Source organism: Myxine glutinosa, chromosome 1, assembly GCF_964187855.1.
Source record: "Myxine glutinosa chromosome 1, kmMyxGlut1.1, whole genome shotgun sequence".
Taxonomy (NCBI): Eukaryota; Metazoa; Chordata; class Myxini; order Myxiniformes; family Myxinidae; genus Myxine; species Myxine glutinosa.
The window spans coordinates 264,059,089-264,086,542 of NC_136261.1; the positions used below are offsets into that span (position 1 = coordinate 264,059,089).

Here is a 27,454-nt window from a genome sequence, read left to right on the forward strand (position 1 = left end):
AGATCAGTTAAGTTTGAACGAAGGCCCCGGATGTTTGAGGTCCATACCGTTAATGAAGAGGAAGGGGGAGCATCAGATACAGAACAGGGGGGAGGAGGGGTAGGGTAAGATGTGGAAGAGGTGGAAGAGGTAGGGAGAGCTGTTGAAGGTGTGTCAGACATTTCAGAATAGCTCGGAGAAAGGGAAGGATGGGGCGGACAAAAGGTTTGATGGTGATTGGGTGAGCCACAATGAGGTGTTATTTGAGGAGGGGGAAGAGCGAGGCAGAAGGTTGGGGGAGATGGAGGTGAGAGTTTGAAGGGGGAAGAAGCGGGGAGGACGCTTTGAGGAGGGGGAGTGAGCGGGGGGAAATTGAGAAGCAATGAGGGTGGGGAGATTTGAAGGGGAGGGGTGAGGGGGGAGTTTGGGAGGGAAGGGACAAGGGGAGGGATTTGAAAGGGATGGGATATGGGGGAGATTTGGAGGGGAGGGGTGAGGCAGGAGTCTAGGAGGGGAGGGGCGAGGGGGCGTCTTGGCGGGGAGGGGTGAGGGAGTAGTTTAGGAGGGAGGGGGCAAGGGGGGAGATTTGAAAGGGATGGGTGATGGGGAAGATTTGGAGGGGAGGGGTGATGGGGAAGATTTGGAGGGGAGGGGTTATGGGGAAGATTTGGAGGGGAGGGGTGAGATTGGATTTTTGAAAGTGTACGATTTATGGGAAACGAACATTTATTGCAAAATGAGTTTCTTGTGACCTTCGAGTTAAAAATACGTTTAAGGACGCTGGATGGAGGATGGAGTGCAGGAGAGTTTAGGGAATGTAGAACAAAGGCACTATAGGAGATGGATATTTTTTTTGGGATGAATTGATTTGGTGAGCAAGTCGAAAGCAGCCTTTTAAAGAAGAAGAAGAAAAAGGTGTTATAAAATATGACGGAATACATAACTTGAGGGGAAAGTGTAAACATTGAAGGTTAATGAGTGAAAACTATCTGGGGAAATGGGGGAGAAACACGTGGTCGAAGAACGAACGAACGAATAAGAATGAATAAACGAATGAGAACAGAGAAGGAAATGTTTTTTTTTTTTTGGTTTTTTTTTTTTTTATGAGTTGAGATTTACACAAGGAAGTAGGCTATGGGTGAAAAGACTGGGAATACAGAGAACGAAAGTTATTGGATCACAAACGACGGACCACTGAGAGAAAAACAAAGCCTCAAGGTTGTACAGTGCACACTGTACAAGGCCTTGCTCGCGACACGGCAAACAGACGATCAATTTATGAAAGATAAACACCGAGAAACAACCAAAGTTGCACACAATAACTTCACACACTGAAAGATAAATACAGTTTCGACAAAATACAATTGTGAACAGACTTAACTTCGAAAAACGTGGAGACCGTGTGGAGCTTCGAAAATCCCTGCCGCCGTCTCCAAGATCTCGCGAGATCTCCTTTTTTTTTTTTTTTTTTTTTTTTTTTTTATTATGTCCTCATTTCTCAAGTCTCAAGTATTATTATGTCCTCATTTTCAATGATGGCTTTTGGTTCATGTTTCCATGAGTTTTATGAAAATGGAATATTGAAATTTCTGTAGATGTGCCAAACTCCACATACATTGTTGTGCCTTTGGGTGTACAGCTGTTCTGACATGAGTTTTTTTTACATCCCAATAGGAGGTGAGTCGTGCTTTCTGTTTCTACCTTGCAGAACGAAACGTGTATCTGTGTGTGTCTTTGTCTTTGTGTGTGCCCGTGTGTGTCTGTATCTGTGTCTGTGTGTGTGTGTGTGTCTGTGTGTGTCCGTGTCCGTGTGTGTGTGTCTGTGTGTGGCCGTGTGTGTGTGCCCGCATGTGTGTGGCCGTGTGTGTGTGGCCGTGTGTGTGTGCCCGTGTGTGTGTGACCGTGTGTGTGTGCCCGTGTGTGTGCCCGTGTGTTTGTGTCCGTGTGTGTGTGGCCGTGTGTGTGTGCTCGTGTGTGTGTGGCCGTGTGTGTGTGCCCGTGTGTGTGTGGCCGTGTGTGTGCCCGTGTGTGTGCCCGAGTGCGTCAGCTCCATTATGATAGCCTGAGACCATGTATTAAAAAAGGATTTAGAGAATGAAGGAAGATCAAAGGGGAACAGGGAGGCAAAGAAATCCTACATGAGTGGGTGGGTGTCAGAAAGGAAAATGGGTGGAAGAGAGTCAGCGACAGTAGAAGGGAGCAGTGGTAGGTATGGGAGAACGAGAACGAGAAGGTAAAGAAAGACAACAATTTTGCATGACTAGTGGGAGTGACATAAGACACAGGAAGTCGGTTCCACAGACAAGATAGTAGAGCGATTAAGAAATGAAGTTGGGCATTCAGTTTTGAATCATGGAGGCTGGAGGATAACCAGCTTTGGAATGATTAATCCAAATTGACAAAAAGCACCAATACATAACATAGTTAGCATGTTACTAACGAGATTAAAGAACTTAATTCATTGCAAAGTCCGACATATGCATAGACGATGTCCGACAAGCGATCCGCCGATTGGTAAAGGCGTTTCTTACCCAAATATAATATCGAATGACAACAAACTGAGTTGCCATGCTGCCCCATTCATTCAGCTTGTAAACTTCATGGAAATCAGACAAGTACAAAGCATCAAATCAGAAACTTTCATTCTATTCTCAGCAACATTTCAGTTGACTCGTCTAGGTTCAACTCCAGACAGAATTTGGTGACCGAGTGCTATGACGGCGTCACTTCTCGCAGAAAACACGCTGCTTGAACTGTCTCACCAAGCCAGATACCAAGACCACACGTCGTGGTCATGATCTTACCAGAAAGGCTACAGAGAGGGTCGGAGAGCCTGAAACACCTGATTTAATATTCAACTTAGCACCGAATGTCCCATTATTACTGGGAATTCCCAATCCTGCATGTTACTCAGATTATACATCAGTACCGACAAAAAAAAAAAATTGTTATACCCTATAATTTTGCATTTGCGAGGCATTGCCATCCCTAATATTACGCTTATCAGTTTGTCCATCAGATATCGCGAGATTGTGAATTAAACGATGTTTTGTCGTTATTCAATTTTAACCTCTTACTTCAACCTCACGGTTAAATTTGATCTCAATCTCAATTAATCTTATATGGATTAAACCTTTTCATTAAATTTAACTTCTTAATGCCGTTAATGCCCTCTTGCTTTGAAGAATGGGAAGAAAGGGGGAGCGGGACAGAGAGCTGGGGGGTGGGGGTTGATTTAATCAAGTGTAACTATTCTTTACCTAACAATGTTGAAATGACATTTTATATTGTGCGGAATATCCACAGGTCCTTGCATATAACAATATAATGTGCATGATTTATAACTTTTCTGCAAGATTAGTTCATTCGATTCTGATTTGACTATATTCACACATTCACCTATCATGTCCCATAGTTGGGATCCAACAATGGAATTGATTGTTATACAAGGCGAAGTGTGGAGACTGGATCACCGTGCTACTTGTCGTTTGGATGGTGGTAAGAATATTTCAAAGTTGTTCAGATGTTGGTGATAACTCGCCTCCTCTTTCCAAAAGACACCGTGGCACCTTTAAAGCGCACCATTAACAAGAGCTGGCACACGGGTCTCCCAGCTGTCCATCCGAGGGACGGCATACATTGATCACCGTCCTCCATGGGAAACACCAGGGCGACAGTTTACGGCTGACAGACAGACAGCTCAAAGGCGAGTACACACACGGTATAAAACAAATGCAACAAAACTTCCTTCATTTCACTCACTGTGATCCTATGTGGGCCACTGACTTACTGATCCTTTCCCAAACCCCAAAAAGGGTCCAGTTGTGGAGAAGGATAGAAGAGTGAGCCCGTATCATTTAAAGGAATCATACCAGTGGTATCTCCACCTCCACGGAATTGAAAGTGTTCAGAAAACAGCGGTAACACTGATAACATTGATTTTGGGATTCGATAAGACAATACATTAATTGTAAACCAAACAACGTGCAGAAGACGTTAAAATCGATTTGTATTAATCACATATGGGAGGAAAGGCATTGCAATCGTGACCAACTTGAAAGTCGTTTATTTTTTGTTTCATTTCCCAATTAACTTTCTGTGTTGAGTTAGTTAATCAATGTTAATCTTTGCTCTGTCAATCCATGTTACACACTTTAAACCTGTTACTTTCTGACTGCTTGAATGCCACTCTTTGTACGATCTGTGGAATAACAATAATGCCCTAGTAATAATAATAATAATAATAATAAAAAGAATGATAATAATAATAATAATAATAATAATAATGTTGATGACACATAAAAGAAGCATTGCGCGAGTTATCATAAAATACTCACAAAAAACCTGCTTATTTGTTTGAAACGGCACGCACTTCTTTATGGTTTCCACTTACAAACCGTGCCATGATGGAGCACTGCACTCTCATATTAGCGCAAACAACGAACCAACAATGCTTGAGATTTCGGAATATCAGCTCGCATATCGAACCAACAACGCTTGCGATTTCGGAATATCAGCTCGCATATCGGACAAACAAGGCTTGCGATTTCGGAATATCAGCTCGCATGTCGAACCAACAAGGCTTGAGATTTCGGAATATCAGCTCGCATATCGAACCAACAACGCTTGCGATTTCGGAATATCAGCTCGCATATCGAACCAACAACGCTTGAGATTTCGGAATATCAGCTCACATATCGAACCAACAACGCTTGAGATTTCGGAATATCAGCTCGCATATAGAACCAACAACGCTTGAGATGTCGGAATATAAGCACGCATATTTAACAAACAACATTTGCGATTTTGGAATATCAGCTCGCATATCGAACCAACAACGCTTGCGATTTCGGAATATCAGCTCGCATATTGAACCAACAACGCTAGAGATTTCGGAATATCAGCTCGCATATCGGACAAACAAGGCTTGCGATTTCGGAATATCAGCTCGCATGTCGAACCAACAAGGCTTGAGATTTCGGAATATCAGCTCGCATATCGAACCAACAACATTTGCGATTTCGGAATATCAGCTCGCATATCGAACCAACAACGCTTGAGATTTCGGAATATCAGCTCACATATCGAACCAACAACGCTTGAGATTTCGGAATATCAGCTTGCATATCGAACGAACAACGCTTGAGATGTCGGAATATAAGCATGCATATTTAACAAACAACATTTGCGATTTTGGAATATCAGCTCGCATGTCAAAAAAAACAACGCTTGAGATTTCGGAATATCAGCTCGCATATTGAACCAACAACGCTAGAGATTTCGGAATATCAGCTCGCATATCAAAACAACAACGCTTGAGATTTCGGAATATCAGCTCGCATATCGAACCAATAACGCTTGAGATTTCGGAATATCAGCTCGCATATCGAACCAACAACGCTTGGGATTTCGGAATATCAGCTCGCATATAAACCAACGATGCTTGAGATTTCGGAATATCAGCTCGCATATCAAACCAACAACGCTTGAGATTTCGGAATAGCAGCTCGCATATAGAACCAACAACGCTTGAGATTTCGGAATATCAGCTCGCATATCGAACCAACGACGCTTGAGATTTCGGAATAGCAGCGCACACAACAAACCAATATCGCTTGAACTTTCGAAATATCACCGAACGCATCGAACGAACAACGCTTGAGATTTCGGAATATCAGCGCACACATCGAAGCTGAGATTTCGGAATATCAGCGTATGTATCGAACCAACATCACTGGAGATTTGGGAAATTTTTGTTGGTGGAAATGCAGCAGAACTCTGAACTGGTTTCCAAATAGTGAACTCCTCCTTTTCCCCTGCTCGATATTTCGCTCAAACGGGTGATCGTGCATGCTGGTGAGATGGGTGTGAAGGTGGGGCAGGATCCACTTACTGAGAGAGGAGGCATCTTGAGCGCTTACAATCGTTATCGCGGGGCTTGATACGAGAAGCAACAGGCACACGAAGTTGAACATGTCTACAAGGTCACCATGCACACTCTGTGTGCGTCCGGCGAAGCAGATGTGACCGGAAGGATGGAGTCCCCAGGTTACCGTGCGACCATACACAGAAGAACTCCCCCCTCCTCGGTCTATCCACGCGTCTTCGACGTATATCGGTCGCGACTCCCCAGGGTAGGTACGGGTCTTTATGAGACGCAAAGATGGAGGGGGGTTGATGGCTGTTTGGCCAATGGTCACTCTTCTTTACCCCCATCAGAGTAACGCGACCCCGCCTATACTCAGACCCTCTTGCCCCTTCCATGAGCATCTTCCCTCATTGCATTTTTTGCTCTCTTACCAGTTTCAAAAATTAGTGCAGGCCACAGTCCTCATGCAAACGAAGTTTAATGATCACTGGGGAAGAAAACACAATGGTGTGATATCAAAATAATTTCAAAGGTGATTTCATAAATTCCCTTACCTTCTGGTCGAGCCAAGACCTTGTGGTGTCTCGAGAAACATACCAGCTGGTAGTTGTGGGAAACAACGGAAATAAGCCACTTATAGATACAATCTTTTGATTAGTTGTAACGTATATTCTGATTATAAATCGTCATTTTGTATTAAAATAACCCAACAAATGTTATAAAGCAGTATGAGAGGTGTGAGATCTTTACATGACAACAACAAATCAGGAATGCGTGGCAGTGGGACGTATCAGCAGTCTTATAACTCCTAGGGTTATGTCAGATTTGAGGTATGTGTGTGTGTACACACGTGCACACACACACACACACACACGCACACACACAAACACACACACACACACACACACACACACAAACACACACACACACACACACACACACATAATGTTTCCTTTTTTTCTGAACAGGAATTGCTTTGCTGAAATTCCTTACATAAATTACCCCTTAATTAGTAATATGGTTTGGATGATAGAGGACTGCTGAAACCCCCTTTGGTGAACAGTCCTTAAATCAACTTTTCAGGTTATTGCATCCCATAATAAACTGATCTTAGATGCCCTGTTTAGTGATATAAGTAATAGTAACAAGTCATTATCATTGAAAAATCTGAATACACACAGCCTACAAGGCCTTTATCTGTAAGACAATGCAGTCAGTGCTGCTCTCCACGATGGACTGACACCCCAGCACCACATCTGTCACTCCTGTACTCTGTGAAATATAAAGCTCTCAAAATAGTTGGAATCTCTCGCCATGAGTCCGAAACACAATATATATGTATGTATAGATACATGCCGCCATCTTCTCGGAGTTAACTGGAGGTGACGTCCTCGTCATACATATGCATATACATACAGTCACGTGAAAAAGTAAGTACACCCCATGTAAAGTTTTGACTTTTTCAACATACAGCTATTTCATCTTCATTTCAACAACATTGATAGATAAAGGTGATATAATATAACAAATATCATGAAACATTTACATTTTTTAGTCCATTGTATAATTTAAATAAACATAAATGCAAATTTCGCATGTGGAAAAAGTAAGTACACCCTTGGCTCTAATAGGTGGTATTGCCCCCTTTGGCAGAAACACCCTCAAGTAGGCATTTCTTATAACTGTCTACCAGTCTCTGACATCGACTGGGAGGAATTTTTGCCCACTCCTCCATGCAGAATTCTTTCAGCTGTGTGATGTTTGAGGGGTTTCTTGCATGCACAGCTCGTTTCAAATCCCCCCACAACATCTCGATGGGATTCAGATCTGGGCTTTGACTTGGCCATTCCAGAAACCTCGATTTCTTTATTTTCAGCCATTCCTTGGTGGATTTACTGGTATGTTTAGGGTCATTGTCATGTTGCAAGGTCCACCTTCGGTTGAGCTTCAACTTTCCGACAGATGGCCTCACATTATCCTCAAGCACCCTCTGGTACAATGAAGAATTCATAGTGAATTCTATGATGGTGAGCTGCCCAGGCCCTGATGCAGCAAAGCTGCCCCCAAACAACAATATTTCCACCACCATGCTTTACAGTTGGTATCAGGTTCTTATGGTCAAATGCTGTCTTTGGTTTTCGCAAAACACGTCTTCTGGTACAGTGGCCAAATAGCTCTACCTTTGACTCATCTGTCCAGAGCACATTGTTCCAGAATTGCTGGTCTTTGCCTCGGTGTTCATTGGCAAACTTTAGCCTTGCCCTGATGTTCTTTCTGGACAGCAAAGGTTTCCTCCTGGCACACCTCCCATGTAGATCAAATTTCTGCAGCCTCTTTCTAATGGTGGACTCGTGCACTTTGACATCAACAGTGGCAAGAGCTACCTGTAGGTCCCATGATAACATTATGGGGTTCGTAGAGACTTCTTTCAGCATCTTGCGGTTTGCTCTCGGGCTGAACTTGCTGGGGTGGCCTGGCCTGAACAAGTTGGCACTTGTTTGGACTCTTCTGCACTTGTAGATGATCTTCCGGACAGTCGAATAATTGATTTCAAATTATTTGGAGATCTTTTTAAATCCCTTCCCAGACTCGTAGGCATCTATAACCTTCTTTCTGAAGGCCTCAGAGAGCTCTTTTGATCTAGGCATGGTGACGCCGCACACTTCAACAACAAAGAGCAAACCAAACGAAATGTCTGAGGTTTAAATAAGACAGGTTCCTCCAAGATCCTCTCCAACCATGTTCTAATCATTTGCACCTGAGCTGGTGCACCTGATTCTAATTTTAGGTATTTGAAGTAGTGATAAATGTAGGGGTGTTCTTACTTTTTCCACATGCGAAATTTGCATTCATGTTTATTTAAATTATACAATGGACAACAAAATGTAAATGTTTCATGATATTTGTTATATTATATCACCTTTATCTATCAATATTGTTGAAACGAAGATCAAATAGCTGTATGTTGAAATATGATGAAAAAGTCAAAACTTTACATGGGGAGTACTTACTTTTTCACGTGACTGTATATACATACATATATATATATATATATATATATATATATATATATATATATATATATATACACAGTCACGTGAAAAAGTAAGTACAGTTCACGTGACTGTATATACATACAGTAAGTACTTTTTCACTGACTGTATATACATATATACATATATATATATATATATATATATATATATATATATATATATATATATAGTATATATATATATATACATATATATATATATATATACATACATACATATACTGTATATATATATATACATATATATATATATATATATATATATATATATATATATATATATATATATATATATATATATACATATATATATATACAGGTCGACTCCATATGATGAGTGGATACCAGAGATAACGTCACCGCGTGGCAGGCGGTGCGTATCGCTCCCATCAAGGTGCAGCAGCAGCTGTATGGGACACCTTGCTGGCGGTTCTCCACTGATGATATAAAGGTCGCATAGTGACTGATATATATATATATATATATATATATATATATATATATATATATATATATATATATATATATATATATATATATATACAGTCACGTGAAAAAGTAAGTACACCCCATGTAAAGTTTTGACTTTTTCATCATATTTCAACATACAGCTATTTGATCTTCGTTTCAACAATATTGATAGATAAAGGTCCTCCTGAGCTCCTCACCACATACAAGGCTTTCATCCGCAGCTCAATGGAATACTGTTCTCCCCTATGGGCTGGTGCTCCTGCCTCACACCTAGCTCGGCTTCACGCTGTTGAAACCAAAGCTTTCAGAATCATTGGAATCTCCCGCGATGAAGCTATCTCTGAGGGCCTTTCACTCACTCACCGCAGGCAGGTAGGTGGTCTTTCTGTCTTCTACCGACTCCTCTCCGGCCTTGCTCCCCCAGCTCTCTCTGTGCTCTGTCCCCCAAATATTCCTACAGGTCGCACAAGATCTGCCAGCAAGCCTCTGATGGTTAAACTGCCAAAATCTCGACTCTCTGCTCACCTTCACTCCTTCATTCCTCTTTTCTCCCGCCTCTGGAACAAACTCCCACACTCCCTTCAATCCCACTCCTCCCTCCAGGTCTTTAAAACAGCTGTTCACCACGATCTCTTATCTTCCCCCATCCAAAACCTTGATCTTTTCTACCCCCGCTAATTCACCCCAGATCCACCTTGTTTGAAATTCCAACTTCTTTCCTGGAAGTCCTGGCAGTGTCCATATGTTTTATACCTCTCCCACCGCCCCCTTCCCATGCCCCCCCCCCCCCCAAAGCCCTCGCCCTCTCTCAGATCTCTCGATGTCTCCATGTCTCTCGGTCCCTGCTCTCAAATGTTGTGTTTGTGTCTTTCCCCCTCTCTCCCCATCTTGTCTACCGCTCCCGATGTTATATGTTTTATGTGTCGGTTTGTCTTTCTGTGTGATTAATGTTCGCTCTTTCACGAGCCTCGATCTTGTATACAAAAAAAAAAAAACAAAAAAAAAAAGGTGATATAATATAACAAATATCATGAAACATTTACATTTTGTTGTCCATTGTATAATTTAAATAAACATAAATGCAAATTTCGCATGTGGAAAAAGTAAGTACACCCCCACATTTATCACTACTTCAAATACCTAAAATTTGAATTAGGTGCACCAGCTCAGGTGCAAATGATTAGAACATCGTTAGAGAGGATCTTGGAGGAACCTGTCTTATTTAAACCTCAGACATTTCGTTTGGTTTGCTCTTTGTTGTTGAAGTGTGCAGCGTCACCATGCCTAGATCAAAAGAGCTCTCTGAGGCCTTCAGAAAGAAGGTTATAGATGCCTACGAGTCTGGGAAGGGATTTAAAAAGATCTCCAAACAATTTGAAATCAATCATTCGACTGTTCGGAAGATCATCTACAAGTGGAGAAGATTCCAAACAACTGCCGACTTGTTCAGGCCAGGCCGCCCCAGCAAGTTCAGCCCGAGAGCAGACCGCAAGATGCTGAAAGAAGTCTCTAAGAACCCCCAGAATGTCATCACGGGATCTACAGGTAGCTCTTGCCACTGTTGATGTCAAAGTGCACGAGTCTACCGTTAGAAAGAGGCTGCAAAAATTTGATCTACATGGGAGGTGTGCCAGGAGGAAACCTTTGCTGTCCAGAAAGAATATCAGGGCAAGAATAAAGTTTGCCAATGAACACCGAGGCAAAGACCAGCACTTCTGGAACAATGTGCTCTGGACAGATGAGTCAAAGGTAGAGCTATTTGGCCACAGTACCAGAAGACATGTTTGATGAAAACCAAACACAGCATTTGACCACAAGAACCTGATACCAACTGTAAAGCATGGTGGTGGAAATATTATGGTTTGGGGCAGCTTTGCTGCATCAGGGCCTAGGCAGCTCACCATCATAGAATCCACTATGAATTCTTCATTGTACCAGAGGGTGCTTGAGGATAATGTGAGGCCATCTGTCGGAAAGTTGAAGCTCAACCGAAGGTCGACCTTGCAACATGACAATGACCCTAAACATTCCAGTAAATCCACCAGGGAATGGCTGAAAAGAAAGAAATGGAGGGTTCTGGAATGGCCAAGTCAAAGCCCGGATCTAAATCCCATCGAGATGTTGTGGGGGGATTTGAAACGAGCTGTGCATGCAAGAAACCCCTCAAACATCACACAGCTGAAAGAATTCTGCATGGAGGAGTGGGCAAAAATTCCTCCCAGTCGATGTCAGAGACTGGTAGACAGTTATAAGAAACGCCTACTTGAGGTTGTTTCTGCCAAAGGGCAGGTACCACCTATTAGAGCCAAGGGTGTACTTCCTTTTTCCACATGCGAAATTTGCATTTATGTTTATTTAAATTATACAATGGACTACAAAATGTAAATGTTTCATGATATTTGTTATATTATATCACCTTTATCTATCAATATTGTTGAAATGAAGATCAAATAGCTGTATGTTGAAATATGTTGAAAAAGTCAAAACTTTACATGGGGTGTACTTACTTTTTGACGTGACTGTATGTATATATATATATATATATATATATATATATATATATATGTTGATGCAGTTTTAGGAAACCGCTCAGAGGCAATGGCAATCACCATACAGATCCCTTAGTGTAGTTATTTCCATAGTGCAAGTTCAGAATAGCTTTTTCCCCTGGTGTAGTGGGTATTATGTGATGAAATGTATTGGTGAACGGTAGATAGGATTTTCCCCTGGTTTCCCTAGGGAGGAATTGTTTCATATGTGCAGTGTGTCTCGACGTATGCGCGGTTTTTGTTTTAATCTTGAAGGTTCACGGCCGTGAGGAATTCCCACATCGCGCCAAGAGCTCATTTGAATGGCACACTTAAACCAAACTGTCACCCACTCTATTTTTCTAATCTTCCCTTTATACATGACACATAGATATATCATAATGACCATTTATGAATACAGATTTTTTTCGTTACACTCATTTCCTACACACATGTTAAATTCCATTGCATTAAGCCATTATACATGCTGCTCATTTTTCACAGTAACAGTAAATAAATCAGTATTAGTAATTATGGGGCTGCCGGATGTGTAAATCTCTTACAGAATTGTTTTGTGAATATTCGGACAGATGAGGTTATGCATTCTGTAATAAGGAGATCGCCCATCCTAGGCTGAAGGGAAGGAGGGGTTAATTATTATTGTTAAACATATATGTCGTAATGACGTATTTACGTGTCATCAGATCCAGATTCTCGCGTTGTACGAGCCCAATTAGCGACGGTGAGGATCACGTGACAATTTAGTTATTTAACAATTCCTTGACCCTCTCTCTTTTCCTTTCGACGTCTTGGATTGGAATCAACTGATTTCGATAATAACTGGAGAGGGTGCCTAACGTTAATTTGTCGGGCGGTTCTGAAGCTACAGGAAGCGCCCCATCCACCATCCTGAAGCCACCGCAAGTGCGCCATCCATCGTCCTGAAGTCACCGGAAGCGCCCCATCCACCACCTTGAAGCCACCGGAAGTGCGCCATCCATCGTCCTGAAGCCACCGGAAGTGCGCCATCCACCGTCCTGAAGCCACCAGAAGCACCCCATCGACCGCCCTGAAGCCACCGGAAGGGCGCCATCCATCGTCCTGAAGCCACCGGAAGCGCCCCATCCATCGTCCTGAAGCCACCAGAAGTGCGCCATCCGTGGATCTGAATGCAGAAATGCCTTACGTTGCAAAATGCCTCACAACCCCTCGTCACAACCTCGCCTCGACTACCCAAGTACCTCATCATTAGCTCCATCACATCAGGCCCATCACCGGCACCGCCAGTTGGGAATGCAAGAGGTACGCACTCCTGTAAGAACTTTGTGAACGTCATTTAATCACCTCAGAATAAGCAGGCGTTGACTGGCCATCGACGTCCTGTGAATAATAAATCGCTCTGTCTGTCCCCATGAACAGTTACAAGCCCTCAGTTATTTTTTTGAGGCACCAAGCAATCAAGCCAGCGTTCTGTGTCTATGTACCGTCTGCAGTAACCTTCATCCTGATGAAGCAGCACTTACATGGAAGGAAGGGGAAAAAATCCTGCCTAACGTTTTGACACGTTCATTTTAAAATATTCTCTCTCTCTTTAAACCCTCTGGCCACAAAGATGAATGAGTGGGACCACATGACCTCTCTATATTTATATATCTATCTGTCTATCTCTCTCTCTCTCTCTCTCTCTCTAACTATCTCTCTCTCTCTCTCTCTCTCTCTCTCTCTCTCTGAAGTCTCTTGGCCCACTTTGAGCAAAGGTGAGTCTCACTGGCCTCTTTCAACAGGTGGTATATTGGCCTGAAAAAACACTTTAGCCTTCACTGACCTAAACACAGCAGGTGAGTAGCATGGTAGACATGGCACTATGGTAAGGCATACAGGCAAGGCATATGGCAAGGCCAGAATGGGCCGCCAAATGTTGCAAGCCGGCATCGCTGATACCGTTCTCATACTTGGTGTCATGGCGGCAGGAATGTGTGGTAGCAGCATATTAGTTAGACGGCTTCGGCCCTAACCTGATCTATCCACCGCACAAACCAACTCTACTCCTGCACATGTAATCCCTCTGCTCTAAACCCTTGTGTCCTGCCACTGTAAAACATTGTCCCTTATAGTTCCCCTTGCATATAAATACTGCCCCACTAATCCATTCTGAACTAATCTTTCCCTTCTGGGCCCAATAATCCCATAAATATCCTAGCTCATGGGAAGAAAATCAAGGCACATAATGTGATAAACATGACAAGGTGCCATGGCCCGACAAGGCTCACCGGTGGAGCAGCCTGATGGGTGGTGCGCCTACCCCATACACTAAAATGTGGGACTCAGTGCGTCCTCGCAAAATCCAATTACCCTTCTCCTTTACTCCAGCAGCAGCAGACTTTCAAAAATGGTACAAAGAAGGAACGTCCCTAATTCCCTACTCCATCCTAAAATTCTCAAAAACACATTTTTCATGAGATAATTAACATCCCCACCCCTCTACAGTGGTTCTACTCAACCGAATTGGGGGAGCGGGGTGGAGGCGGGGGGGGGGGGGGGGAGGAGGGATGTACTCTGCTTCTTTTCACACACAAACACCCTCCTTGTACCATGCACTCAATCTTAATTTCTGAATAATTTCGCCACGCACTTCATTCATACCTCATCATTACACAACACAACTCATCAGACATTCCTCCATTCATCCCTCAATCGTCCCAGGATGACAAGGAACAACGAGGTAGGCTCTAATCTATCTATGCCTGCCAATTCAAAAATAACTAGAACGGCACTCAGTAGAGAGCATACCTCTCGCTGGTTGGTCATATCACTCAATGGTGAAGAATCACTTAAAATAGTCTACTAGCAGGATCCAGATATTCACCAAAATTGAATCGATTCTCCCGAGTCACACACACAACCTGTCCAACAAGTTTCGTCCAGATCCGTCCATAACTTTTTGAGATATCCCGCTATGTATCGTTTTTGGCCCGATCTCCCAATGGTGAAGAATCACTTTTAAAAATTCTCGTAGCCGGATCCGAATCCGGATCTTCACCAAAATCTAATCATTTCGTCCTTGTCATATACGTTACATCTCTGCCAAATTTCGTCCGAATCCGTCCACAACTTTTTGAGATATTTTGTTCACAAACAAACAAATGGACAAACGGACACAGGGGTGACTGGGCCAAATCAGGGGAGATTCTCAATTTTTCATACTACAAGGTTGTAATTTACCTAAACGTTGTGGCTGGGTAACAGAAACAAAACCATGAAATTTTTTTTCAAAAATATTGACGTCTTACGGTAAAACAGCCCGTTACCATAGCAACCGTTACAGACGACTCAAAAAATTCTTAAAATCGATGATTTCTCAAGCTGTGTTTGACCCCCAGAGTTGATTCTGGTACCAAAAGATTCAGAATTGAAAGCCAAGGATGATTGGATAGCTTAACAATGTCTGTGACACAATTCAATACAACTTTTATCCCAAAAACGCATTTTCATCTCAAATTTAAGGCATTTGTTTGAAAAAAAAATGAAAATTTTGCTTTTTAATCATAGGATAATCATTAATCAGAGCTATAGTCAAATTAAATGTACTTTAAATTAACTTTTGTCATTGATTAAGCTTTTTTGTCTCAAATTTAAGGTCTGACATTGAACATTGATAACAAAATAAAAAACCTAGTCCCAATTGTAATCAATGGAGGCCAATGACTTCTTAGTCACAACCTCAGTGGATGTTGCCAGTCCATGCAGCTTCTCCCTGACGCCCTTCACAACCCTGTATAGAGCCTGGAGCTGCGCCTCAGATGTGGGGGCCTTGTTAGTGTTCAAATCTGTGGCGAGTCCAAGTGTCCACTCTGCTGCGTCATTGACAACTGGGAGTTTGGCCACAACTTCCTTGCCATGACGATAGCTGTCTGAGGTGGGCCACTGTGCAACGGGGAGCTTGACAAAACTGGAGTCAATACCCAAGAGTTCAAACATGCTCCAAGAGTCGTAACCAACAAAGTCTTTGAGGGCTTTACTCCCCAATTGCTGTGAGGCTGGCATCTCCTGTATCACGTTATGTGCAGTCCCATGGTACCTGAGCATAGCCCTTCTCATAGTCTGCTTGTCAGATGACGTTCTGTCCGAGAAGAGTGCCAAAGAGACCAATCTCTCTGAGAGGTACCACAAATGGTTTTGTAGCTTCTCTCGGGCCACAGTCACAAAGGACAGAAATTTGGCAGGCCACTTTGTTGGATTCTTTGCAATACTGGCCTCAGCCTTGAGGAGGTTCTTCATCAGGTACAGGTCGTTAGATGGTGCATCTGCAGCACTGGTACATGTCAACCACGCTTTAGTGTAGAAGACTGACATGAATGCAGCGAGACTGGTCATGTCTTCCAGCTCTTCGGGTGTGTAGATATCTCCCAGCTGCCAACGGAAGAGTGCCACCTTTATAGTGTATAAAGTCTTGCTCATCCAACGGGCGTGGTGGAATGCCCCAGGAGCTTTGATAGTGATGGTCCTCATACCATCAGGGACAGTCCCTCCAAGAAACAGCAGTGTGAGGTGTGCCAGCTCCAGGTAGTCGTGTCGAAGAGTCTCCTTTGTGCTATTCTCCATCCACGTCTGAAGGAAGGTGATGGTGGCATGTACATGGCCAGCCAGCTCTCTCTGTTGAGCAGACACCTCGACCAATGTGTAGTTGCCCCGGTCCAATTCACTCCAAGTGTTGAGCAGTCGCTTGAACAGCTGTTCATTAGGTCCTGTGGTGGGGCCATACACTATTGAGCAAGACGCCCCTCCAACCAATTCGTGGATGTGGTGCCGACACGCCAGTTGCAGAAGACTCCTGCCAAACTCAGTCTCCAGTCTTACTACGACTCCACTCTTGACCCCAGAGTTCACTGCCGTTGTATCGAAGACAAGAGCGCCTATCCTTGATGTGTCGATTGGGTGCTCATTGAGGACCTGGATAGAAAATAAATAGAATAAGGTAAAGACACCAATGATAACTTATATTCTACTAATAATAGAACATAAGTTAGAATATACTTTATAGACTAATATCAATTTTATCATTGATCAAATTAGTGTGGAATGCCAAATTGCTAATTTGCTTCATTATTATATTAAAAATAACTAACATATTCCAAGTAAATTCTTAATTTGATGTAGCTACTTACAAGTAGTTCTTTTCGTATAATTAAACAAAATCCACAACACCCTTTGGCTGTGGTATCTACAACTACACCGCTACTGTTACTTCACTTTTAGACTTTGGATATTTCAAGTTGGACAGTTTCACTGTCTTCAATGAACAAACATAAGAAACTTCCAAAATTTACAAAACTCAAATCTAAATTGTATAACTAAAAAGCGAAAAATAAGGATTTTTATTAACTTAACAGAACTGTAGAGCATAAATACCTGAATAATCTTTGCCGCCTCATTTTCAGCAGTTGACCTCCCTTCCATCCCAACAATTGACAGCAGTACCTCCTGGCCATCTGTCCCTGTCAGTATCACGGCCACTCGCTCCATGTCCTTGCCCACATGGGTTAGGGACTTGATCAGCTTCCCGTCCCAGTGCAGAGCATACATTTTGGAAGTGCTGTCACCAAGTTGCCACTTAGCGATGTCTCTCGCCTTCTCCACCCTCACAGACTGTCTCCTCCTCCCCGTTGTGTTCACTGATAGGTTGTACTGCTCCAGGTTCTTCCCGTCGTCTTTGTGAAAGGCAGCAGCCAGTTCTGTGATTGCCCTATTTGAAATTGCGTACTTGTCTGCAATCAAGCAGGCATCCTTTGGAACTCCTTCCAGCTTCTTGATGACCTTTGGGGATTGCACAGGAACAGTGTAGAGTGGTGTGTCAGTGGTCTCCTCAGAGTCATCAGTATCTTCTGATACATCTACATTAGGGGCAGTGCGCAGACAATCCCTATCTCTTCTCACCTGCTCTGCCTGCTGATCAAGAAACTTGCGCTTCCTCCTATTTGCTAATTTCTCATCGCTAGACCCAAGCGTTGCTGTACGTGTACAGCTATCCCCACGTACACCTTGTAGTATAGGTAAAGCCAGTCGTCTTTATCTCTCTTGTCTTGCTTCTCCACAGCTTGTGCTGCTTCCAATTTCTTCTCAAAGTCAGGTTGAACGACCCAAAATGTCTGCCTCATATTTGCTAAGATGTCCTTCCTTTTCTTGGTCTCTGCATCTGTCATCCTACTCTTCTTACTCTTCCTTAGTTTGAACTCCTCAATATCCCTAAATATCATCTTCTCTATGGCTTGCCACGACTTGAGGATAAAACCGGTATTTCCCCACCAGTCCTGCAAGTCCTTCACTACAAGCTTGACTGCATCCTTTTTGCTAGACTGAAGGTGGCTGGTTTCCTGCAGATGTCTGTGATACCTATGGTACTGGAGAACAACCAGTTCCCCTGTTGGTGGATAAGGGCCAGTGAATCCCTGGTTTCCTGGTAGATTGAAGATGGGGGGACACTTTTCGAAGAGCCACAACACGGTCTTGGCTTTTGTATCCATGCCTAATTGCCTATGTGATGCACTGCAATAAAAAAACAATTATTAATATAATGTTTGAATGAGAAAAGTAAACAAAAACAGCATACTTGCCTGATGAATGGTTACAGTAACAACCGAAAGCAGGCATTAAAATTAATGATTGTAAGCTGCTTTTGTTAACTTTTTTTTAATTGAAATTAAGATGGCCAAATTTAAACACCGTTATAACAGTTATAAAAACTGGACAACACAAGGTTGTAAAAGACAATTTAAAGTAAATGTAATTTGATTAATGGTTATCCTATGATTAAAAAGCAAAATTTTCAATTTTTTTCCATAAATATGCTTGAAATTTCAGACAAAAATCAGTTTTTTGGATAAAAGTGGTATTGAATTGTGTCACAGACATTGTTAAGCTATCCAATCATCCTTGGCTTTCAATTCGGCATCTTTTGGTACCAGAATCAACTCTGGGGGTCAAACACAGCTTGAGAAATCGTCAATTTAGGCATTTTTTGAGTCGTCTGTAACTGTTGCTATGATAACGGGCTGTCTGACCGTAAAACGTCAATATTTTTGATTTTTTTTTTCATGATTTTGTTCCTGATACTCACTCACAACTTTTAGGTAAATTACATTGAATTAGGAAAATCACCTCCGATTTGGCCCAGCCTAGCCCCCCTGAAAACATAATCTCCATCCACCTTTGGTAGCGGAGGTAATTACAACCCAGAAATCGTCAATTTAAAAATGTCCCAAATCCCATTTAATCCTATAATTGTCTCCAGTCAAACAGCCTGCTCTGTCTTCTCTAGTTTCCCTGCTAGTTTACACACCCTCTGGACTGTCATATGAATATGTGAGCGGAGGACGTGGCCTATGCGAAGGAGCGTGGGGGCTGGGAGGCCGGATGTGGGATACGAGGCCGAGTGACGTGGCTTGCTGTGCTGTTCATTAAAATGGTCATCTCCTAAGTTGACACTTGGATTCATCTTATTACATGGTGGCAGCGAAAGGCGAACCTACAAACCCGATTGGAACCCAATCTAGGGATTCGAAGGCAAGCTCACAATAGCGGATGCACCCATGATGCCACGCATGGATTGGACCAGCACCAACCTCGGTGAAGCCTTCGAGCTATTCAGAAAGCGTACCCAGCTGTACTTTTCTGTGAAGGACATAGCAGGTGACAAACAAGTCGACCTCATTCTCCTGCTATCAGGTGAGGAAGGCCTGCGACACTACAGTTCGTGGGGCCTTGAGAACGCCGACGAAACAAGGCCCAACACTGTGACGCCAGCGATTGTTTGGCAGCGATTTTAAGCTGAGCTGAAACCCCAGGCCAATTACCGTGTGGCTCATTTCTGCTTACAGCGATTTAAGCAGGACGAAGATGAAACTATGAACAATTTAATCTCCAGATGTCGCCAGCAAGCGAACAAATGCAAGATCAAGACCCCCGAGGCAGACGAGCGCATAATAGAACAGCTCATTGCAGGGAAGCGGTATCAGGAGCTACAGAAAGAGCTCCTCGCGAAGGATGACACTCTCATGCTGGACCAAGCCCTGGAAATAAGTCGGGCACATGAGGCCTCTGTCACTCACATGCAGCAGTTTACCCAGACCCAACAGGCAACCAATTTTGTCCACACCATTGGGTACCACCCAAAAGAGTGCCGTTTCTGTGGAAGACAGCATCCACCCCAGCCCCGACACCGATACCCAGCATGGGGCTCAACCTGTGAGGCATGCGGAAAGCAAAACCACTGGAAGGCCGTCTGTCTCTCAAGAGCGAGGCAAGAACAAGGCCGGCAGACAACCCACCCAGACACCAGAGGGCACAAAAATCATTTGCCCGAAAGCCCATCCACACTCTGGGGAGAGATGAAGACCCCGATGGGAACTGCGACACGTTGAGCTTCACCACCATCAAAATCCACAGCCAGACCATGGATTCCCGGCAAGAGATTTTCACGGACTTGGCCATTTCACTGCCTGACCGAGCTGGTGTTCACTCCCTGAGAGTCAAGGTCGATACTGGGGCAGAGGGCAATACCTTGCCCCTTTGGATATACAGACAAATGTATCCCCCAAAATGTCGACTTCTCTGGGCTGCCGCTACCTGGTCCTATCCAGGAGAAACCCCAGACAATACTAACGGCCTACAATGGCTCGCAAATTCGGCAATTTGGCACCCTTGTCGTCCCCTGCAAGAAAAGGAATACCCAGTGGGTCAATGCAGAGTTCTTTGTAGTCAAGGCCACTAGCCCCGCAATCCTCGGCCTGTCCACCTGTAGGGACCTGGAACTCCTCACCCTGCACTGCTCGGTGAAGGAGAACTGCATGGGTGACAAATCAGTTAACACGTTGGGCGACCTGCTGAGCACTTATCCGGACCAATTTGACAACATTGGAAACTTCCCAGGCCAGTATCGCATCGTGGTAGACCCCAATGTGCCCCCTGTAATACACGCACCACGTCGATGCCCCATCCAGATGAGAGACTAAGTAAGGTCAGAACTGGACATAATGCTGAGACAGGGCATCATATGGAAGGTCGACGAGCCTACAGACTGGGTCAGTAGCCTCACCTACGTGCGGAAAGCAAACGGCAAACTTAGGCTCTGCCTGGACCCGAAGGACTTGAACCGTGCCATCAAGAGGTGGCACCACCGTACTCCCACGCTTGAAGAGCTGACGCACAAGTTTGCAGGCTCAATGGTTGGCGCTCAATGGTTTGCAGGCTCAATGGTTTGGGTGGTACCCAAACGTTTGCAGGCTTTTTCCCATGGCGCATTCCAATGTCGTTATAAACCATTCACGTGCCACGCCTGTGGGAAGAGGGGGAATCTGCCAGCCCATTGTCCCAGACCCACATCTTCCACTCACCATGTCGATGTCGACAATGATAACGCAGAGCCAACTGATCGCATGCTTCACGTCACCAACAGCACATCAGGCGCTACCACAGTCGAAGGTGAGAATCATTCAGTTTTCTCTGTGGACACTAAGAATACTGAACCTCCGTTTGTTGTGACGGTGACAATAGATCATTCCCCTGTGGAAATGGAGATCGATACTGGTGCTTCAAGATCGATCATGTGTGAGGACATGTTCACCTCGCTGTATCCACAGGGTGGGGTTCCGGACATCACAACTGTGTCGACTAAACTGAAGACATATACCAGTGAAATTGTGCCTGTGATCGCCTCAGCCATTGTGTCCATTGTGTACGATGGTGTGTCCCACACTTTACCGTTGCTTGTCACAAAGGGCAATGGTCTGGCTTTGTTTGGCAGAGACTGGTTGAAGGTCATCAGACTGAACTGGCATAATGTGAAACGTGTGTCTGTCCACCAGTGCTGGATGCGCATCGATTGTCGACAAGTATCCTGATCTATTTAGTGATGGTGTGGGCACTTTTAAAGGCACCTAGGTTAAGATTCATGTGGATGCCGAGGCTAGGCCTATTTTTCATTGGGTAAGACCTGTACCGTACATGATGTGAGCAAAAATCGAGCAAGAGCTTGATTGTCTTCTGGATGAAGGAATCATCACCACAGTTGAATACTCCGACTGGTTTGCTCCAATTGTACCTGTGCTGAAAGCTGATGGGAGCTTATGTATCTGTGGGAACTACAAGACAACCATAAATTGTCATTCCAAACTGGATGGATATCCTCTGCCCAAGAACAAGGACCTGTTCACAGCTCTCATGGAAGGTGAGACATTTACAAGGTTGGACCTGACTAATGCTTATGCACAAATGGAACTTTCAGACGAATCTAAAACTTTCACCTGTATCATTACACACCATGAACTGTTTGTGTACAATCGATGCCCTTTTGGCATTCGGTCCGCCATATCCATTTTCCAACGAAAAATGGAGAACTTATTAAGAACCGTTCCCAGCATGGTTGTGTTTCAGGATGATGTATTGGTGACCGGTCGGTCAACCCAAGAACTCATCCAGAATCTGAAAGAAGGGCTAAGCCGTCTCCCCAGTGCAGGCCTTCGTCTCCGTCGTGAGAAATGTGTCTTCATAGCCCTTGAGGTTGAGTACTTGGGTCATCGTATCAGGCGGAAAGGCATTTTGCCCTCACCTGGTAAAGTGGAAGCTATCAAGAATGCTCCCGCTCCCACCAATGTGTCTGAGCTTCGGGCTTTTCTCAGAATGTTAACATACTTTGGTAATTTCCTACAAAACCTGAGTACTGTCTTAAAACAGTTGCACATTTTGTTGCGCAAAGGCATTCATTGGAAATGGGGATCTGGTCAAGAGAAGGCTTTCAGGGATGCAAAAACCCTGCTATGCATGTCACCATTGCTTGCACAAAACGACCCTACGAAAGAGCTCACTTTGAGCAGTGACAGTTCATCTTACAACAGGCTATTGCAAACCAACGATGCTGGTCTTTTGCAACATGTTGCATATGCATCGAGGAAACCGTCAGGTACGGAACATCAGTACGGCCAGGTTGACACTTTCTTGCATTTTTGGAGTAGATAAAATGCACCAGTACCTTTATGGTCGACATTTCACAATGGAAACTGAACACAAACCCCTCCTCGGTCTGTTAGGAGAGGATGAGGCAGTATCACTGACTTCATCTGGTCGGGTACAACGTTGGGCTTTAACCATTGCTGGTTATGACTACGAGCTTGTGTACAGGCCAGGCCGTGAAATGTAATGTGCAAATGCATTGAATCGTCTACCTCCTCCTGGGAGGTCTGCCTCCTCATTTTCTGTCTCAGGTTCTTCATGAGAAAGCACCTGTAATTGCAAAGCAAATTGCAAGAGGTACGAGCGACGATCCTACATTGTCGCATGTCAGACGCTGTGTCCTGTCGGGTGATTGGTCATCTTGTGCAAGTGAAGCTAAACCGTATCTAAACAGGAAGGACGAGTTGTCAGTTGACGTGGATTGCCTCTTTTGGGGGAGTCGTATCATCATCTCACTTAAACTACGTGAGACAATATTGTCAGAACTACATGATGCTCACCCGGGGATGATCACTATGAAATCTATAGCCAGAGCACACGTGTGGTGGCCAAAGTTAGATGATGACATAGAAACCTGCGTACGTCATTGTCACACATGTCAGGTTAATGCTAAGTCACCGGTGGAAGCACCACTAGAAATGTGGTCATGGCCAGTTAAACCTTGGTCGAGGTTACACATTGATTATCCTGGACCCTTTTTAGGCAAGTTTTTTTTTTTTTTTTGTATACTGAATCGAGGCTCGTGAAAGAGCTGACATTTACTTCACAAACAAATCAACCAGACAAACAAAATATATTAAAAGAGGGAGCGGAAGACAAGAGAATGGGAAGCACACAAACACTTGAGAGCACACAACATTTGAGAGCAGGGAGATGTGTGGGAGGGAGAGGGCTCGGGGGGAGGAGGCGTGGGAAGGGGTGGGGGGGGGGGGGGTGGGGGGTGGGAGAAGTATAAAACACAAGGACACCAAGGACTTCCAGGTCAGAAGTTGGTATTTCAAAAAGTGGAATTGGGGTGAAATTATCGGGGATAGAAAAGATCAAGGTTTTGGATGGGGGAAGATAAGAGATGGTGGTGAACAGCTGTTTTAAAGACCTGGAGGGTGGAGTGGGATTGAAGAGAGTGAGGGAGTTTGTTCCAGAGGCGGGATAAAAGAGGAATGAAGGAGTGAAGGTGAGCAGAGAGTCTTGATTTTGGCAGTTTAACCATAAGAGGGTTGCAGGCAGATCTTGTGCGACCTGTAGGAATATTTGCGGGACAGAGCCCAGAGAGAGCTGGGGGGGCAAGGCCAGAGAGGTTGTTCCTTGTCGTCGTTGATGCCCACTCAAAGTGGATTGAGGCTGTTGTTGTACCCTCTACAGGCTCGGTCATTACAATCGAAGCTCTATGCAGTATGTTCGCCTTTCATGGTATTCCTGATTGCATTGTATCGGACAATGGCTCATCTTATACCAGTGCAGAGTTCCTGAGCTTTTGCGAGCAAAATGGCATCAAGCATTATACCTCTGCTCCATACAAGCCTGCCAGCAACGGCCAGGCTAAGAGGGCTATTCAGATCGTGAAGAGTGGACTAAAGCGTGTTATGGAAGGGACCATACAAACTCGCTTGGACCGAGTCCTATTGAGTTATCGCACACGACCGCATCATGCTACTGGTCGTTCTCCTGCATCAATGTTAATGGGCCGCGAGTTAAAGACAAGGTTGTCACTTGTGCACCCAGATACGGTGGCCAATGTCGAAGTGAAGAAATTCCAGCAGAAGCATTATCACGACCATGTGTCTGTTGATGTAAATGATCCTGTGTTTGTTCTCAATGCCGGCCTTGGTGAGAAGTGGTTGTCTGGGGTAATTATCGAGAGTGTTGGTAGTCAGATTGCCCTAGTCAAACTGTCTGATAGTAGACTTCAGCGGAAGCACCTTGATCAACTCAGGTTGCGTCATATCACACCAGCAGAACCACCTGTATTTGTACCGCTACCTATTCAACCAGCCGAGAGTGCCTTTATCACACCTAGTACCCTCACGTGCACCTGTAGAACCCTTACCAGAAACGTCCCCGACTAAAGGCTTTCCAGTTGAGGATGTTTCAGTGTTTCACCCACTGTGAGCGGTGTCATTACCAACCCACCCGTTGCTGTTAGGCGTTTGAGCCGCAAATGTCGTGCACCGACACGCCTTGATCTTTAAGGGGGGTGAATTGTAACATAATATGACGTCATATCCTTTTCCGGGCTCCGCCACCTGTTGGGCATCCCGTGAGTTTGTTCCGGTGTCATCACTTCCGGGAATATAGCGCTGATTTTGGATGCTTGCTTTGTGTCTGAATCCCTCATTTGCCATGCCATCAGTCTCGTAAGGACTTTATAGACTTCCTTTCAAACCCTTGGTGGAGAAATACAAAGCTGGGAAAGCAAGACTCCGTTTATGATGTTGAAAAACTCAAAAATTTAAAATAATTTCAAATAGAAAGTTACTGTTTTTAGGGAGACCATGAAGGACACAAACAACAGACACAAATAACTAATTTGTGGTGTAAAAGATGGCACATCAACGGTGGTAAAATGTTGTTGTTTTTTCTGCAGTCTTTAAAACTTTTATTCCATTTCAATTTAATTATATACTGGAAACACTGTAGAACATGGATCGCCTTCTTGCCACTTCCAAAAACCTCCAGTTCAACAGTACTTGGACAAAATATTACACCATTTTATGCCATCTCAACCAATGGAATGTGTAGCTTGCACTATCACCATTGGGGAATATCAAGATTCAGCCAAAATGGTGGCTCATAGGAAATTTTCAGTGCTCGGAAACTAAAGCAAGAGTTTAAAAGATCATTCTCATGTCCTTTTTCTCAAGACCGAGCCGGGTAAGGTACGTTCTATGAACTCTCTAGATTAGATACGTTTTCAAGGTCATATCTGATCAGAGTTTTTCATTTTTTTCAATTTTCTCTTTTTTTGTTTTTTTGCACCTTTCTCAATTTGACTTGTAGTTTTGTCACAAGGAGTTCATGATCTGTCCCACAGTCTGTACCTGACTGAGAATTGGCAGGTTGCACATCACTTCTCCATTTTCGATTGACATATGGTATTGACATTGAAATTCAATTGACATTGAAAAACAGTCATGGCAGGTGAAGCCAGTTACACTAGAAAGACAAAGGCTTATTTTACTCCAAAACAAACGGGATATGTTGTGTCGGGCGGCAGATCATATAAAGCTCGTTAGGAGTAAATTTTCTAACACCATAGCGAACTAAATGGTATTCATATATAATACTTACCCTGCGCAGTCTACTTGGTGCGAGCCAACTCTTCTGTTTTTAAGGGTTTTTATATTTGAGCCCATACGGCTGCTGGACCTTGTGACCAATAACATCATTAATTTAAATTCTGCAATATAATGGTACCAAGGAATAAAAGTTGACCTTCTGTAGTTTTGCCTCATATTCATCTTTTGATCTCAAATCCAATTTTCTTGAGTATATAGCAATAATAACAAATTTGATTTCACTGTTTCAATACTTATGGAGGGCACTGTATGTCATGGCTTGGGACAATATTTTGAGTCAGTTAGATTTAGCATGTAATATGTCAAAATTAGTCAACTTTGTGTTGTATATAAAGTGGGTCTGAGGTTCTCCAGGGAATGGCAACAGATTAAAACTTCAATGAAGTCTGTTCAGTATTGTCGTGTCGCCAGTGATTAAGATCACGGGCGGTAGATAGCCGAACAGTTTGCTTCAACTCCGAGGTCAATAAACCGAAACTTGGCGGTCAGTCCATTGTGCGTGGGCAAAGGAAACTAGGGTGCTTACCTCGGACGGAACCACAGGTCTTATTCCTCGAACCCACAAACACAGAAACGAGGCAAGGAAAATTAACAATACAACAAATAAATACCACGATTGTAGCGGTTACCGGAAGCATACACAATAACCTTGCACTGGCCGATGACGCAACCGGCGAGCGGTTACTTGTCCGGACTCGCCCGGATGTGTCCAGACTTGCCTTTCCCGGGCGAACACTTGACTTGCATACCACGCCCCGTTGAGAGGCGTGGCTTACCTATTTGCATACCACGCCCCGCCTGAGAGGCGTAGCTTTTGTGTGTTGAACTTGACTTATAAATTGCCGCCCGTTCGATCGGCTGATTCAGTGCTTTTGAGTTGAGCTAGAAATAAATAGCTTAGTGAAACTTCGTTCCTGGTGTCGTCCATTTTGTCCGGCTTTATCGTGAGAGCATAGCTCCACAATTGGTGACCCCTTTTCAAGAACATGGTGATGGAGTCATCTGTAGCTTTGAAGCTCCCTGGCTTTTGGGAATCGCACGCAGCCGTCTGGGTCGCCCAAGTGGATTCTCAATTCGCCCTGCGGAACATTACGGAGGACACGACACGCTACCACCATGTGGTCTCCGCGCTCAACGCCTCCACTGCCACCCGGGTCCTGAGCTTCCTACAGAACCCGCCGAACGCCGACAAATACGGTGCGCTCAAAGGCCTACTCCTCGGTGCGTTTGGACTCACGGAGACTGAACGTGC

At 44.0% G+C, this 27,454-nt stretch overlaps 1 protein-coding gene across 1 annotated transcript; it reads right to left on the minus strand.

Moving 5' to 3' along the window:
* Positions 1–14,103: 14,103 nt before the first annotated feature.
* On the minus strand, positions 14,104–18,423 carry LOC144891803 (uncharacterized). Its single transcript, XM_078776366.1, has 4 exons — positions 18,117–18,423; positions 17,312–17,940; positions 15,981–16,852; positions 14,104–14,200 (listed from the first exon to the last, which is right to left on the minus strand). The coding sequence occupies exons 1-4, from the start codon at positions 18,421–18,423 to the stop codon at positions 14,104–14,106; spliced, it is 1,905 nt and encodes a 634-aa protein (XP_078632492.1).
* Positions 18,424–27,454: the final 9,031 nt, after the last annotated feature.

Excerpts from the sequence above, each read along its gene's own strand:
- LOC144891803 (XM_078776366.1), bottom strand. The coding sequence starts at position 18,423 with ATGGATACAAAAGCCAAGACCGTGTTGTGGCTCTTCGAAAAGTGTCCC. Across the intron at positions 17,941-18,116 it reads GGAGTTCAAACTAAGGAAGA|GTGTACGTGGGGATAGCTGT; the intron begins GTAAGAAGAGTA and ends CTATACTACAAG. Across the intron at positions 16,853-17,311 it reads AGGCGGCAAAGATTATTCAG|GTCCTCAATGAGCACCCAAT; the intron begins GTATTTATGCTC and ends TTTTCTATCCAG.